The 16,938-nt window shown below is 36.9% G+C and overlaps 1 protein-coding gene across 1 annotated transcript; it reads left to right on the top strand.

The window, feature by feature from the left end:
• Nucleotides 1-13,292: 13,292 nt before the first annotated feature.
• LOC114235603 (NADH dehydrogenase [ubiquinone] 1 beta subcomplex subunit 3-like) lies at nucleotides 13,293-13,616 on the top strand (the record flags this gene model as incomplete). Its single annotated transcript, XM_057556151.1, has 1 exon — nucleotides 13,293-13,616. A coding segment is annotated over one exon (324 nt), but the record flags the coding sequence as incomplete, so codon positions are not given.
• Nucleotides 13,617-16,938: the final 3,322 nt, after the last annotated feature.

Raw genomic sequence — 16,938 nt, 5'->3', positions numbered from 1 at the left:
CTGGGAGGATCTCACATGCCGCGGAGCAACTGGGCCTGTGAGCCACAACTACTGAGCCTGCACGTCTGGAGCCTGTGCTCCGCAACAAGAGAGGCCGCGATAGTGAGAGGCCTGTGCACCGCGATGAAGAGTGGCCCCCGCTCGCCGCAACTGGAGAAAGCCCTCTAACAGAAACGAAGACCCAACACAACCAAAAATATTAAAAATAAATAAATAAATAAATAAATAATAAAAATAAAGGAATTCCTTTAAAAAAAAGAAAAAAGTTCATACTCTCTTCTGTCCTCACAAAAGGTATTAGATTATAGGCAACATAAGCCTAGTTTATGTTTTCTTATATTCCTGAATCTCCCCCCCAAACTTCTGATTCTCCTCAAAAACTTGCTTGCTTTCCTTTATTTTCTGTTCTCAATCCTTATTTTCTACTTTTTCTAATTATCCCAATACAAGTGATCAGAAATTCTTGTGTTTGCCAATCAAGTTTTACAAAAGGGTATTCCTGAATACCTGAGTTCCCTGAAAGGGCAATGTGACAGGAATGGAGTTCTGTACTTGAGACCCCTTGGGAACACGGGAGTGCTTTATGGCTTCACGGTATGCTAGCCAAATGGAGTCAGAACCTTCCTATTTTCATCTACGGTAGCACGAGGTTTAGTTACAGCCAAGACTAAGTGAAGAGCCATCTGACTCAGAAGATAACTAAGCATTTTATTCACAGGTTCACACACTCTTTGTAATATTAATCACAAGTAATAGAGAAGGTACTTATCTAGCATAGGTTTGTGGAGTTATGGCTTGGTAATTATTTAATTCTTATTTTTCAAGGGAGATAAGGAGAACCACCTGACATAGCTCCTAAGTCACCAGCCCTGCTATGATCTGAATGTTTGTGTCCCCCCAAAATTCATGTGCTGAGATCCTATTCCTCAGTGTGATGGTGTTAGGAGATGGGGTTTGGGAGGTACTGTAGTCCTGAGGGGGGACCCTCATGAATGAGATTAGTGCCTTATGAAAGAAGCTCCAGAGAGATTCTCGCCCTTTTCCACCATGTTGGAGATTCCTAGCCTTTCTCCACTCAGTGAGAAGGCACCAGCTATGAACCGGAAATAGGGCCTTCACCAGAACTCAATCTTGCTGGCACTTTGATCTTGGACTTTCCAGCCTCCAGAACTGTGAGAAATAATTTCTGTTGTTTGTAAGTCACCCAGTCTGTGTTATTTTCTTGTAGCAGCCCAAATGGACTAAGACAATGCCCTTGTGTGCTTTGGTTGAATAGGATCACCCCTGAGGGGGGGAAAAATGATTTTTGGAAATGCTACTGCAATCAGGGGCTCTGAAGAGAACTGCATTAATATGAAATAAAGCAGCTGCTGACCAAAGATGTTCTGATCTGTCTTCCTCCTCGACCATTCTTCCCATTCTATTAAAATCAACTCATAATGCTTTTAAAACAGTCTGTTCTTGGCCTTGTGCTAAGAGAACATTCCCTTTTGTCACTGCTCTTAAAAAGAGAGTGAGGGAGGCGGTGCTGGAGGCCAACTTCAGCCAATGAATCAGACGTGCGTGTGATCCAGCAGGCATGGAGGCAGCAAGGCTCCAAAGCACTCGGGGACAGTCAAAGTGCAGTCCAATGGGCTCTGCTCAGGAGTTTTACAGCCTCATTCACAATTCGGAAGTCATTGTCTCAAGCACATCTCTGTTGTCATCTCATTAAGTAGAAACCTCCTTCTCTGTATTCCCCCTTTGTTCACTGTGCTTTAAAGCTTTGAAAGGGAAGTCAGTTTTGCCAGAGACAGATACACCTACAGAATACACAGTGCTTTATTGCTCTTCTTTTCAATTAATCTTCCCTGTGCTGGCCTAGTGGGACTGTTCTCTGGAGATGTTCCAGAGGACTCCGAGACTGACCCCCATCTACCTTGGTGGTTTGATTATTTCCCTCTGTTTTCCCCTGGCAGCAGCAGCTCTATTAATTGAAGCCAACTGTTTGGTGGCATGTCCTCTATTCCCTGAGAGGAACTGAAACTCCATGTGCTGTTCTGTTGCCAGCTCACTGCTGTCTGCATTTGAACTTGACTGCAGAAGAGGAGCATAGTGTCAGCCTGAATCCAAATTGATCCTGCTGGGCGGCTGCAGAACTTGCAACTGTAGCAAGTGCATACATCTTGCTCCACATCACAAGTGTGCCTTGATTTAAACAAACTGAAGTGTGGAATAGCATAATTTAGGAAACTGAAAAATCTGAAATGATGGTTCTTAGAAGCATAATTTTGTAGCTGAAAGCAAACTTAGAAGCCACTTAATTCAACCCTTTATTGAATGTATGATTCCTTCTTATAAAATCTCCTATAAGTGTCTCTCATGATAATATTTGGAGCATTTCTCTCAAGAAGTAGTTCTTGCCATTTTCAGAGAGAAAATGAAATTCTTCCCATATATTCAGCCAAAATATATCCCCCTATTTATTTAGTTTATTTACTTGAATATTCATACTTGCAACTATATAGAAAAATCAATTTTCTACCCCAAACTTCAACTATTTGAAGACAACTATAATAATCCACAAATACTCTCTTCTCCGAGCAAAATAGCCTCAGTATTTTCAAACTTTCCTAATAATATCATGATGTCTAGATCTTTCCTTCCTTCCTTACTGCTTGTTTTTTTCTTCTCTGACAAAATTGCCTCTTCTAAGGTGTGGATCCGAGAACTGAACTGGTAAGCTGATCACTGAGCATAGAAGGGAACTTATCACATCCCTTGAAAAAGAGACACAGACATAGAGGACAAACAAACGTATAGACACCAAGGGGGGAAAGGGGGGTGGGATGAACTGGGAGATTGGGAATGACTAACTAATATGTATAAAATAGATAACTAATGAGAATCTGCTGTATAGCACAGGGAACTCCACTTTGCTGTACAGTAGAAACTAACACAACACTGTAAAACAACTATACCCCAATAAATAAAAATAAATAAAAAGACAGAAAATATTTTAAAAATATTAATAGCAAGTCCTTCCCTATCAATAATTACTTAAAATGTAAATGGATTAAACTCCCCAGTCAAAAGACATAGAGTGGCTGAATGGATTTTTTTAAAAATCTATATACTGTCTACAAGAGATTCACTTTATTTTTTATTTTTTATTAATTTTTATTGGAGTATGGTTGCTTTACAATGTTGTGTTAGCCTCTGCTGCACAACAAAATGAATCGGCCATACACATACAGATATCCCCTCCCTTTTGGACTTCCCTCCCATTTAGGTTACCACAGTGCATTAGGTAGAGTTCCTTGTGCTATACAGTATGTTCCCATCAGTTGTCTATTTTATACATAGTATCAATATGTATATGTGTCAATCCCCATCTCCCAGTTCCTCCCACTCCACCCCTTTCCCCCTTGGTATCCATATGTTTGTTCTCTATGTCTGGGTCTCTGTTTCTGCTTTGCAAATAAGATCATCTATACCATTTTTCTAGATTCCACATATATGCGTTATTATTCAATATTTGCTTTTCTCTTTATGACTTACTTCACTCTGTATGACACTCTCTAGGTCCATCCACGAAGAGACTCACTTTAGATTTAAAAACCACATAGGCTGAAAGTGAAAGGATGGAAAAAACATCCCATGCAAATTCAAACCAAAAGGGCAGAGATGGCCATACTTACATCAGACAAAATAAATTTTAAGTCAAAACCTATCACAAGACAAAAAGACATTTCATAATGATAAAAGGGTCAAATTACCAGGTAGATATAATAATTATAAATATATGTGCACTCAACATCAGGACACCTAAATACATAAAGCAACTATTGACCAAACTGAAGAGGGAGATAGACAGTAACAAAATGATAGGCGATTTCAATACCCTGCTTTCAATAATGGCTAGAAATCCAAACAGAAGATCAAAAAGGACATTAGAAAATATCTTAAGTGAAAAAAAACCACACAACATACCAAAACTTATGGGATGCAGCAAAAGCAGTACTAAGAGGGAATTTTATAGCAATAAATACATTGCAAAAGTAGAAAGATCTCAAATAAACAACCTAAATCTACACCTCAAGGAACTAGAAAAAGAAGAACCAAATAAATGTAAAGTGAGCAGAAGAAAGGAAATAATATAGATTAGAGCAGAAATAAATGAAACAGAAAATAGAAAAAATGATGAAACTGAGTTTTTTTTAAAAATCAACAAAATTGACAAAACTTTAGCTAAACTAACTATAAATAAAAGAAAGAAGACTCAAATAAATAAAATCAGAAATGAAAAGAGGAAACATTTTGTCATGGACCAAATGGCTTATGGACCAAATGTCTCATGGACCTTTTGACAGGAACCAAATGTCTTATGCATGTTTTGAACAGGACCAAATGTCTGCTAACCAATAATGAACACCAATCCTTCTTAAACTCTTCCAAAAAACTGAAGAGGAGGAAATACATTCAATCTCATTTTATGAGGCCAGCGTTACTCTGATACTAAAGCCAGAAGATACCACAAGAGAAGAAAACTACAAAACAATATTCCTGATGAATACAGATGTGAAAATCCTCAACAGAATACTAGCAAATTGAATTCAACAGCACTATCAGTGGGGATCATATACCATGAACAAGTGAGATTTATCCCTGGGATGGTTCAACATACAAAAGATGGTTCAACATACAAAAACCAATCAATGTGATGCACCACATTAACAAAACAAAGCTTAAAAATCACAAGATACCTCAATAGATGTTAAAAAAAAAAAGCATTTGATTAATTCAACACCACTTCATGATAAAAACACTAAAAATACTGTGGATAGCAGGAAATTACCTCAACATAAAAAGTACCATATATAAATAGCCCATAGCCATCATACTCACAGGTGAAAAACTGAAAGTTTTTTTCTTAAGATCAGTAACAAGACAAGGATGCCCACTCCTGCCACTTCTATTCAACACAGTACTGAAAGGCCTAGCCAAGACAGTTAGGCAAGAAAAAGAAACAAAAGTCCTCCAAATGAAAAGAAAGAAGTAAAATTATCTCTGTTCACAGATGACATGATTTTACATATAGAAAACTCTAAGGATTGCACAAAAAACCTGTTAGAACTAATAACGAATTCAGCAAAGTTGTAGGATACAAAAAATCAACATAAAAAATCAGCTGTATTTTTATACACTAACAATGAACAATCCAAAACAGAAATTAAGAAAGCAATTCCATGTATAATAGCATCGAAAATAAAATAAGAATAAACTTAACAAAGGAGATGAAAAATTTATACACTGAAAACTATAATACATTGCTGAAAAAAATTAAAGAAGACACAAACAAATGGTAAAACATCCTACAGTCATGGATTAGAAGACATTGTTAAAATGGCCACCCTACCCAAAGCAATCTACAGATTCAGTGCAATCAATCCCTAATAAAATCCCAATGGCATTTTGTTATAGATATAGAAAAAACAATCCTGAAATTCATATAGAAGCACAAAGGACCTCAAATAGCCAAAACAATCCTGAAAAGGAACAAAGATGGCACCACAGTTCCTAATTTCAAAATATATTACAAAGTTATGGCAGTCAAAACAGTATGATACTGGCATAAAGACAGACAAACAGACCAATGGAACAGAAATAAACCCATGCATATATGGTCAACTGCTCTTCAACAAAGGTGCCAAGAATTCACAATGGAGAAAGAATAGTCTTTTTAACAAATGGTATTGAGAAAATTGGACAGCCACATGCAAAAGAATGAAACTAGACCACTATCTGACACCATACAAAAATATCAACTCAAAATGGGTTAAAGACTTAAACATCAGACCTGAAACTGTAGAGCTCTTAGGAAAAAAACATAGGGGAAAAGCTTTATGATATTGGCCTTGGCAATGACTTCTTCCATATGACAAATGAAAGCATAGGCAACAAAAGCAAAAACAAATACATCAAACTAAAAAGTTTCTTCACAGCAAAGGAAACAATCAATAGAGTGAAAAGGCAACCTACCGAATGGGAGAAAATATTTGCCAACTATATATCTGACAAGGGCTTAATCTCTAATATATATAAGGAACTTCTACAATTCAATAGCAAAAAGCAAACAAACAAAACCTAATAATAACTGATTAAAAATGGGCAAAAGACTTGGACATTTCTCAAAAAAAAAAAAAAAAGACATATAAATATCCAAGAGTTATATGAAAAGATGCTCAACATCACTAGTCATCAGGGAAATGCAAATCAAAACCACGATGAAGTACTGTATCATCGTGTTAGAATGACCACTGTTATGGACTAAATGTTTGTGTACCCCCAAATTCATATGGTGAAGCCTAATGCTTGTTGTGATAGTATTTTTGAAGGCAGGACACTTGAGAAGTAATTAGGTTTCGATGAGGTCATGGGGGTAGAGCCCCTATTATGGGATTGGTGCCACTGCAAGGGAATGAAGAGTACAGAGCTCTCTCTCTGCCATGTGAAGACACAGGGACCAGGCAGCCTTCTATGAACAGGAAATGGGCCCTCACCAGACACCAAATCCGCAGCACCCTGATCTTGGCTAAACCTCCAGAATTGTGAGAAATAAATGTTTGTTACTTAAGCCACCCAGTCTATGGTATTTTTTGTTATAGCAGCTTTAACTGATGAAGGCAGCCAGTATACAAAAAACAAAAAATAACAAGTGCTGACAAGGATATGGAGAAATCGGAACCCTTATTCATCGTTGGTGGCAATGTAAAATGGTGTAGCTACTACGGAAAACAATATGGAAATTTTTATAAAATTAAAAATAGAACTGGGAATTCACTGGCGGTCCAGTGGTTAGGATTCCAAGCTTCCACTGCAGGTGGCAGGGGTTCAATCCCTGGTCGGGGAACTAAGATCCTGAATGTCACGTGGCGTGGCCAAAAAATAAACAAATAAAACTACCATATGATCCAGCCATCCCACTTCTGAGTACATATCCAAAAAAACTGAACTCAGTATCTTGAAGAGATATTTGCACTCCCATGTTCATTGCAGCATTATTCACAATAGCCAAGAGGTGGAAACAACCCAAATGTTCACTGACAGATAAATGGATGAATAAAATGTAGATATATACATACAATGGACTGTTAGCCATAAAAAAGGAGAAAATCCTGTCATATGCTACAACATGGATAAACCTTGAAGACATTATGCTAAGTGAAAGAAGTCAGTCACAGAAGGACAAACACTGCATGATTCCACTTGTATGAGATACCTAAAGTAATCAAACTTATTGAAGCAGAAAGTAGAATGGTGGTTGCCAGGGGCTGGGGGAGGAGGAAATGGGGAGTTGCTGTTAAATGGGTATAAAGTTTCAGTCATGCAAGATGAAAAAGTTCTAGAGATCTGCTGCACACCATCATGTCTATAGTTAACAATACCACACAGAACACTTAAAAATTTGTTAACATCGCAGAGCTCGTGTTGTGTGTTTTCTTTTTTACCACAATAATAGTAATTTTTGAAAGCCTACCTTGTAGGCATTCCATGCATATCAATATCCCTAGCAGAAAGAGAAATCTGGGAAAAACAGAAGAACTATCCATGCTTATGGATACACCAGAGTTTGCAAATAATCATGCCATTCGGAAGCCCATTCATAGTCTTTAGAGTATCTAAAACCTTTGTAAAAGTGCACATAGGTGAAACAGAAGGAAGCATCTACAGCCATCTCAGAGGGAGCCTACGGCTTCCAGGAATAAAGTCGCACATTCACAGGTGCTTCCTGTTTTTTTCAAACACCTTCCCCACCTTCTGCACACCGAGCATGCATTCTGCAAAATGTGAGCCTAACAGGAAGCTGCCTGCAAATTCAGGTAGCTTTTCAGAATCTAAAAGAGGTCTTGAAGATACTTTCAGAGAAAGGGCAGCAACAGCTGTAGTCATTTGGGGAAGAACAAGTCTGGAAGAAAAATAACACAGTGGATTAGCGCCAAGAAGCTGAGAACATTTTTCTGTCCAAATGCTCTCTGCAAGTTACATTTTAAACAAATAAATGTGTTTTCTTTAGGTTTTTGGTTCCTGTGGGTGGAATTAGGAGAACTAATTGCAAGTGGGAACTCCCATGGGAGGGAGGGAGAGGAAGGAGAAGAGCTGAGGTGGAGAGAAGAAAGGAGGCCCACATGGCCAGAATGCCCCAACTGAGCTCAGGGGAAGAATTGCTAGAAGAATTTTTCTGTTTCAGGAAGCTCACAAACCTTTCCTGGGATTTCAGAACCACTACCTTGAAATGTGCATGTAGAGTTGATTAGATTGTGACAGTGTTCACAGTAAGTTTTGACTGAGCCATTCTGAGGAATGTCTTCTTAACACGGTCACAGGTGAACAAGCTGGAATGAGAACACAGGCTCTGTACTCAGTTTTCAAATGGTTTCAGTGAAGAAGTTCAAGATGATGAGTGCCAGGCCACATACAGGTGCTGGCTAATCTTGGGTAATAGATTGATTTTTTTTAATATAATTAAAATTCAAAATGGAGGAAATCAGTAATTTCTTGTAGCAGTACTCATTCAGCTCCCAAAATGTGTTCTTATAGTTGCTTTTGTTTGGTTCCATTTTTTTTTCAATCCATACTGCCAAATTAAGTTAAACTGTATAAATGCTTTTGTTTATTAAATTGACTCTGATTTTTTTTCTGAAATGAAATTAAAATCAATAACCACAAAGATAAGCTTCTTCCAGTTAACTGGCTAAAGGGTTAGACGGGAGAATTCTCTTCTGCTGGGATTCAAACCACTATATGTAACCTATATTGGCCAAAACTGGTCCATGTACATCTTAAAGAAGACCACCCTTAGCAGTGAGTTAAGGGAACAAAACTATATACAACAAAAACTTTCTAATACATTTTATTTGGAAAACTTTATACATCTAAGGGTTTGAAAAACATCAGTGATTTTTAACTGTAAAATCTGTTCTACACAAGAATTTCTTTCTCTTTCAGCTGTCTCATGTAGTTTGGTACAGCACCATGTCACTGTGGGTGAACATCTACTGAGGATCCCACCATGTAAACCCTATAGATTCAAGAAAGTTCTTGTCCTGAGGAACCTAATGTTCTCTCAGGACATAGATGTAACAGTAGAAAAAGCACCAAATAATGACAAAGGTGGCCTTACTCACAGGTCTGTAAATTGGACTGATGTCAGGTGAGGTGATAAAAGTGACTAGGCCATGTGTCACTCATCATCCAGAAGTCTAGTTTGGGCCTATTCATGTGTTAGCAATTGCAGGATCCCCCTAAGGGCCACAAAAGAGAGCAAGCCCCTGTGTGCAAGCACTTTACAAGTCTCTGTTTGCATCACAAGGGTTATTGTCCCATTAGCCAAGAAAAGTCATGAAAAGGTCCAGAGTCACCCAAGGGCGTGAACAAAAGGGAGCCACAACTACAGAAGTCTACACAGACTTTGATGCATTAACTATATAACACACCTTCTCCTTCATCCCTCCCTTTCCACTGGCACCTTCGCTTCATCTACCAATTTGGTGAAATCTACCCTGTTCTAGAAAACCTCCTTCAATCCCATTATCCCCTGATACATAATACAGCTGAGTCCATGATTGCCAGGGATTGACTGCACAACTGAAAATTCCCTGAATTAACTTCCATGTAGAAAACATGATAATCAAAGGATAAGTAGAGTAGTTTAAAAATGTGCAATAATCACAGCAATTGTAAAGAACTTAGACAAAAGACTTTTTTTCAAGGCGGACTATTGTTTAGAAATGTTGGCATATGGTGATAATAAGAAAGCAGACTGACTTTTAGTTGGTTATATTTCTGTTTTTACATTCTCTACTGACAATGCACCCGCTTACCACCTGTGCAGAAGATAAATGCTCCCATTGCCCTGCCTTTGTACACCAGTGCTCCAGAATCTCTCTCCCGAGTCTTAGAAAGGATGCAAGACTTTTGACCTTGAAGCTTCATCATCATGTGTATCTCATTAAGTTAAAAAATAAAACAAACAAAAAATAACTTACATAACTGGTCTGTGTTTACTTAGCAGCTTGAGAGAGTTTCCATTTATCCACATCCTTGGCTATACTCAGTATTTTAAGTCTTTTCGATTTGATAGGTATACAATAGTATATAATATTTTTATTTGCATTTCCATGCTGTAAAAGCGTTGTATGCTCCATTTTGCAGAATACGAAAGGGAAGTTTTTCTTTTATTTCTCTTGCTATATCCCCCCCGCCATCTCATTTCTTTTAGGACTAATCTAATTCCTTTTAGTTCATAATATTTTGGTTGACAAATTAGTCACCATTTTTCTCTGAGTAAATATATCTCAAAGCAGGTGTTTGCTTCTCACAGTAACAGAGAAAAGGTAAATTATTTGCGTAAGTAGAGGTAATCTCGCTGTGCCAATTTTAAGGTTCAGAAAACATCTCTTCGTTTTCTAATTTTCTTTCCCTTTAGTCCTCCCACCAGTTGATAACCACCACATACAGCTAAAATACTGCATGTAAGTTTGTATTTGTGTTATCTATAGCTTGGCTTAAGAAAATGAAGTAGCTGAAAATCTGACAAAGATATCTTCTTGTCACTTTCCTTCCCTTGTACAGTGGTGAGGGGTTTCAGACACAAATAGGACTCCATTGGACTTGAATCACTTTGATAAAGCTCAAATAAGCAACTAGGTTCTGGGGTCTTTTACAAAAAAGAATTTATTTTTCTTTATTTTTTAATTCCAGGATTTTATTGGGCAGATGAAGGTTGCTTTATTTCTTTAGAAAATCTCCCTGTCTTTATGCAGTTCATAATGTACTTTCCTCTCTTATTCAGATAGGATTTGGAAGAGCAATCTGGTGTTCATCTCAGTGAAAGCATCAAAATATCCTTGTTAGACCACTAAATGGAACATTATGTAGCTATACGACATTATAGAGCCTTTTTAAAAGGTCATTGAAGAATCTTAAGTGATCTGAAAAATGTTCATGAGATAAGGTTCAGTCAGTGGAAATAAACTATAGATCTATACATGCATATCAATAGCAGTTATGTCTCCATTTTGAAATCTCTTTATCCAAGTAATTACCTAGACAAAGAAAATATACCAAAATATTAAGTATTCTGAGTGAAGATACTGTGAATTATTAAACACTTAAAATATAGTTCTTTTCAATAGTTCTATCATGAAATGAACATGTATTATTTCTGTAATCCAAAATGATTAGAACAAAAAGCATTTATTAGTAAAAAAGATAATATGACAAAATTCTATGAAGACTTGTTTTTTTTTTTTTGGTGGGGTCGGGGGGGGGCCTTGCAGCACATCTTGAGGGATCTTAGTTCCCCAACCAGGGATTGAACCTGTGCCTCAGCAGTGAAAGCGTGAAGTCCTAACCCCTGGACCACCAGGGAATTCCCCTAGGAAGACTTGATCTTATAATAGAAGCTTTGATGAAGAAATTTAATAAACACAATTATTTTCCTTTTTGCTTTCTTGAGTTGAACATTGGTTTGAGAGAATAACAGTGGAATTGTAACTTTCCAGATATATTTTGTAAACATACATTCAGCAAATTCAGACATGTATAGGCAAGTTTGGTAGCCTGCTGGGGTCTATTTGCATGAAGGACATAGGGTCTTGGTAATGAAGTTATTATTTTCTTGGGGCTGATGCTTGGTACCACCGTGTCCTCCCAAAACCCATTGTGGCATGGGGGAATATTTTAACCTCCCAAGCACTGGGAGACATTTCAGCTGGGGAAGGTAGTCATCATTACAGGAGAGCTGGAGTCCACAGCTGAGTTGAGAATGTCCTTGAGGCTACAGAAGAGCTCAGTTACACCTTCATACAGTGACAACAAGCTTCCTACCCTACCCTCAGAGAAGTGTCACAGCCCTCAGGAGAGGAAGCTGTGAAAGGGAATGAGTTAAATGAATGCTGTATTAACCCCTACTGGTACCGAGCAAATAGGCTGCAAGGCACCCAGTTCATCAGTATCCATCAAAGCATCATTATATCCACCTGGAAGCCTGGTAGGGGGAAAAAAGGACAGTAGATGGGTGATATCATTGGGATCTCTTCAATCATAAATTCATTTCTTAGATCAACAAATTTTGAGTTTTAAAAATATATATATGCTCTATCCTAACTTGTTAAAGGCCCTATATACCATTTCCTAAGACCAGGGGGAGAATTTAAATAAATTTTCAAAGCACTTGAGCACATATTTATGAAGTGATCACACAATGTGTATAGCACTATGCTAGATACTGTGGAGGCTAAAGAGATAAGACACTCCCTCAGAAGAAAGATCTTAGGATCTTATTTGGGAGATAAAACAGACATACATATAGCACACAAACAATGCTACATATTCCAGGAGGTGCAGTAGGATGAAATATAAAGGAAATGATCTATGGCAATTTTAGAATAAGGACTCTGTATTCTGCTCCCCTGAAGGTCAGTCTAAGTTCCTTTTATTACTAGCTGTGTCTAAGGTACCTTGGGCAAGTTACATAACTTCTGTATGCCTCAGTTTCTTCATTCGTAAAATGGTGAAATTAAATCTGCTTCATAAACAATCTGTATGTAATATGCTTAGGAGAGTGTCTAACAGAGAATACATCTGACACTTGTAAAATATCGATTGCTAGAGTGGGACGAGGCTTTTGACAGAAAATGTTGCCTTTTAGAAATGGCAGTCAGATTTTCAAAGAACATTTTCAGGTTTGCATTTTGTAAAAGGCTGGGAATTATTCATCCTAATGACAACTGCAAATCATTCCCATACAGAGAAGAAAGTGGTAAGAAAAAAATGTCAGTTATTATTTTCTTTTTAAAAAAACCCTTAGATAACTGATTTGAGGTTTCTCTTTAAAGCTTGAAAAGTTCACGACAGCCTACAGCTCATGAGGCTGACAATCCTGAGGATATACGCAAATCATTGCCCATTCAGGAAAGAAGAAAATATTCTAAAGTATACATAAATATTCTAAAGTATATGCAATACATTTTTTTAAAGTAAGAAAACAATATTTATTCATTCTTTCACTCACTCAACAAACATATATTAAGTGCTCACCATCTGAGGGATGGTACAATCTGGAATCTATTAAATGACATAGCCTGTGCCCTCAAGAGTTTTTAAGACAGTCAGTAAATAAGTGATTAAAATGCAATGTGGCAGCTCCGGCTGGAGGGTTGAATCTTGAGTGTCCTGAGAGGTCAGACTGCTGTCAGAAAAAGTTCATGTGATCCATATGTATTAACCACAGTAATACTGCATTTTAAAAGAATCAACTGAAGAAAGCAAGTAACAACAACTTGGCCCATGGACATGGGCATGAACATGGTCATAGTAAAATGGAACTTCCAGATTATAAACAACAGAAGATAGAAGGGACACCATTAGAAACTGTCCAGGAGAAGCTGGCTGCACAAGGGCTAAGGGATCCATGGGGCCGCAGTGAAGCTTCGAGATACACAGGTGGCTTTGCAAATAATGTTTCCTTTGTTGGTGTATTATTAAAAGGATTCAAATGGGGATTTGCTGCACTTGTGGTAGCTGTAGGGGCTGAATATTACCTGGAGTCCCGCAAAAAGAGGCATCACTGAAGATAATACCTGCAAGTATCCTTTAACGTCTTCTTAACTTTCTAATAAAAAGATTTCTTCACTGTAGCTACTCACCTGTGCATTTGTTCCCTAAAGAATACTAGCAAGATTTAATAAAATAAGAAAACATGCAAAATAAAATAAAATAAAATGTGGCAAAGGTTAATACAAGGCGCTACAGAAGGCATGGAAGGGGTATATAAGGAAGGGGATCAAGAAGGGCATCAGAGAGAAGATGCTGTCTGAATGAGATGCAGGAGGATGAAGTACTGCAGGTATTTCACTGTGGCTACAGTGCCAGTGTGGAAAGCATGGGGCGAAGCTGAGTGTGGAGAGCAAAGCAAAGGTCATGTGAAAGAGCTCTGCCTCTATTCTGAGACCAACATCAACCCAATGAAAGATTTAAGGAAGGGAAATGGCATAAACTATTTTCATTTTTGAAAGATCACACTGGTTGCATGCTGGGAACATACTGGAAGGTAGACCAGGGCTGAGCTTTTTTTTTTTTTTTTTGGGGGGGGGCTGAGCTTTTATGAATTTTATATAGTTACAAAATCTTGTGTAGTCTTCTGTGTCCATAGAGTTGAGTGAAACTACATGGAGACCCTCAGGGAGTCCACCCTTGAGGAGAGAATATTATGTGCTGGTTAAAAGCACAGAATCTTGATTAAAAGGCCAGTTTTGCCCATTGCTCTCTCTGTGACCATGGGCAAATCTGTCTTTATATCTGGTCTCAGTTTCTTTATTTTAATATGGGAATAAAATTATGTCTGTCTTGTATTAGAACTGGTTAACAAATAAATAAATGAACCGAATCTCAGACTTAACATGATAAAAAATTATTTCTGGTTCAAGTCAAGAAAAGGCATTAACTAAAATGATAAAATAAGTTAAAGGTAGCAGGATAAAAGCATCACATGCTGAAATTATTTTACATATATATGAATAATAACTAGTTGTAAGACATAATACAAAAATCTTCATTTACAATAATAACAGAGAAGATTAAATACTTTGGAATAAACTTTAAATGAAAGGTATAGAAACTCTATGAGGAAAACCTTCCTGAAAGCTATGAAAGGAGACTTGAAAAAATGAAAGACACTCCCAGTTTTTTAACAGAATGACTCAATATCATAAATTGTCAATTCTCTCTCTAACTTAATGTAAAATTTAATACAACCCCAACAAAAACATGAATAAGCTTTTTTATGGAGGTAGACAAGTTGATATAAAAAATCATGTGGAAAAACAAACATGCAAGAATTCATTAAAAAGGAAAGACAAGGAGGAAGGACTAGCTCAGATATAAAACATACTATAAAGTCCTCTAATTAAAACAGTGTGACACTGATGCATGAATAGACAAGCAAAGAGAGTAGATCAGAAAGCCCAGAAATAAACCCAAGCACATATGGAAATTTAGTATATGATAAGGTGGCATCACAAATTACTAGGAAAATATGGTAATTTTAATAGATGGTTCTGGGACAGCAGGACAACCATTTGGAATAAAATAAGTTTAGATCTATACTGCACACCATGCATAAGCATAAACTCCAAATGCAATAGGGATCAAAATTTTAAAAAAACATTTTTTTAAGTGCTAGAAGAAAACATGGGTGAATTCCTCTTTAACCTTGGTATAGGAAAAGATTTCCTATGACTCAATATTCAGAGGCAATTAAAACAAATTGATAAATGGCTATACAAAATAAATTTTTTTCTGCATGATAAAATATAAAGTCAAAGACAACTAACAAACTTGGAAAAATGTTTGCAACATAGATCAAACTATAGATAAAGTACTAATATTGCTAATATCTATATATAAAGAACTTAAAAACTGAGACAAAAAGAATTTTTAAAAATCCATTAAAATGGGAAAAAGACATGAGCAGACAATTCACAAAAAGAGTTATAAAAATAACGTTTAAAGCTAGGAAAAGATTTTTAGCTTCACTCGTAATTGCAGAAATACAAATTAAAACTATACTGAGATATTGCTATCAGATTGGCAACAATAAAAAACTATGACAACACATTCTGTAGGGAAACAGGCACTCATACATTGCTGGTAGGAATGCAAACTGGTGTGGTGTTTTTGGAGGGAAATTTGGCAATACCTAAGAAAATTACATAAACACTTACCTTCCAACTCAGCAAGTCCACTTGTAGGAATTTACCCAGATACAACTCCAATAGTACAAAAATACATTTGCACAGGGTTACTAATTGCAACACTGCTGTTGCAAATTAATGGAAACAATGTAATTATCTAAATACAGGAGAGTGGTTAAATTACTTATGTACATGTGCACAGCTGTAAGAGGAAAAAAATAGAAAAAGATTTCTATGAAGTAACATGGATTGTTTTCCAGGATACATTAAGTTAAAAAAGACACGCCTCGCCCACAAAAGTGCAAAAGAGTATCTATTGTGTGCCACCTTTCATGAAAGAAAAGAGATAAATAAAATATATATATTTATCTGCTTGTTTGTACCAAAAAAAACACAGAAAGGATAACCCAGGAACTAATAAGATACGGGATAAGGGAGAGAGGCATTAGGTGGAAGCATGACAGGGGCAGAGGGAGAAGCAGTTCTCTGGGTGTAGCACTTTGAACTATTCTTTCAGAAAGCATGATAATGTTTCATAGACCCAAAATAGAAATACATGATTGAAGTCAAGCAGGATGATGGGAGAAGCCAAACTACAATATAAACAATAACAAATGAGCCTAACTCTATTACAAACTACACTGAAGGGTGTGGGAAAGAAAAGAACAAATCTAAGTAAGTTCGAAAAACAGTATTTTGAGACTAAGACTAAAGACGAAAAGGAACGTACACAAACATTATATACTAGGTTAGTAAGTTCCTCCACTTCCCTAGAATGGCAAGGGTTGGTAATTCTGAAACTAATTCATGTATGTTTTAGGATTGTGCAAATAAGTAAATAAACTTTGAATAATGAGAGGCAGACTTCTTACTGCCAGAGAAAGGAGTTACAACTGAGGAAAAGAGGAAGGCTAGAATAAGCCCTGGGGTGTTAGACTGGAATTAAATGCATGAACTCATGGTGATGACAGACGACAGAGAGATGATAGACAGATGACAGATAGATAGATAGATAGACAGATAGATAGATTTAGACGATGTGTATGTGTGTGCATGTTTACATATACATAGATTTTTTTGGCTTTGCTTGCTGAAAGGGTCTAGAATTAATGATACCAATAGCAAAGAATACAGCAAACACAGAGATTTTGATTTCTAGACACCATTCTCTAATTAAACAACAACAACAAAAAACAACAAA

The sequence above is a fragment of the Balaenoptera acutorostrata genome, chromosome 11 (genome assembly GCF_949987535.1).
Source record: "Balaenoptera acutorostrata chromosome 11, mBalAcu1.1, whole genome shotgun sequence".
NCBI classification, from domain to species: Eukaryota; Metazoa; Chordata; class Mammalia; order Artiodactyla; family Balaenopteridae; genus Balaenoptera; species Balaenoptera acutorostrata.
The sequence above is the reverse complement of the archived record's forward strand: the minus strand, read 5'-3'. Positions and strand labels throughout refer to the sequence as shown.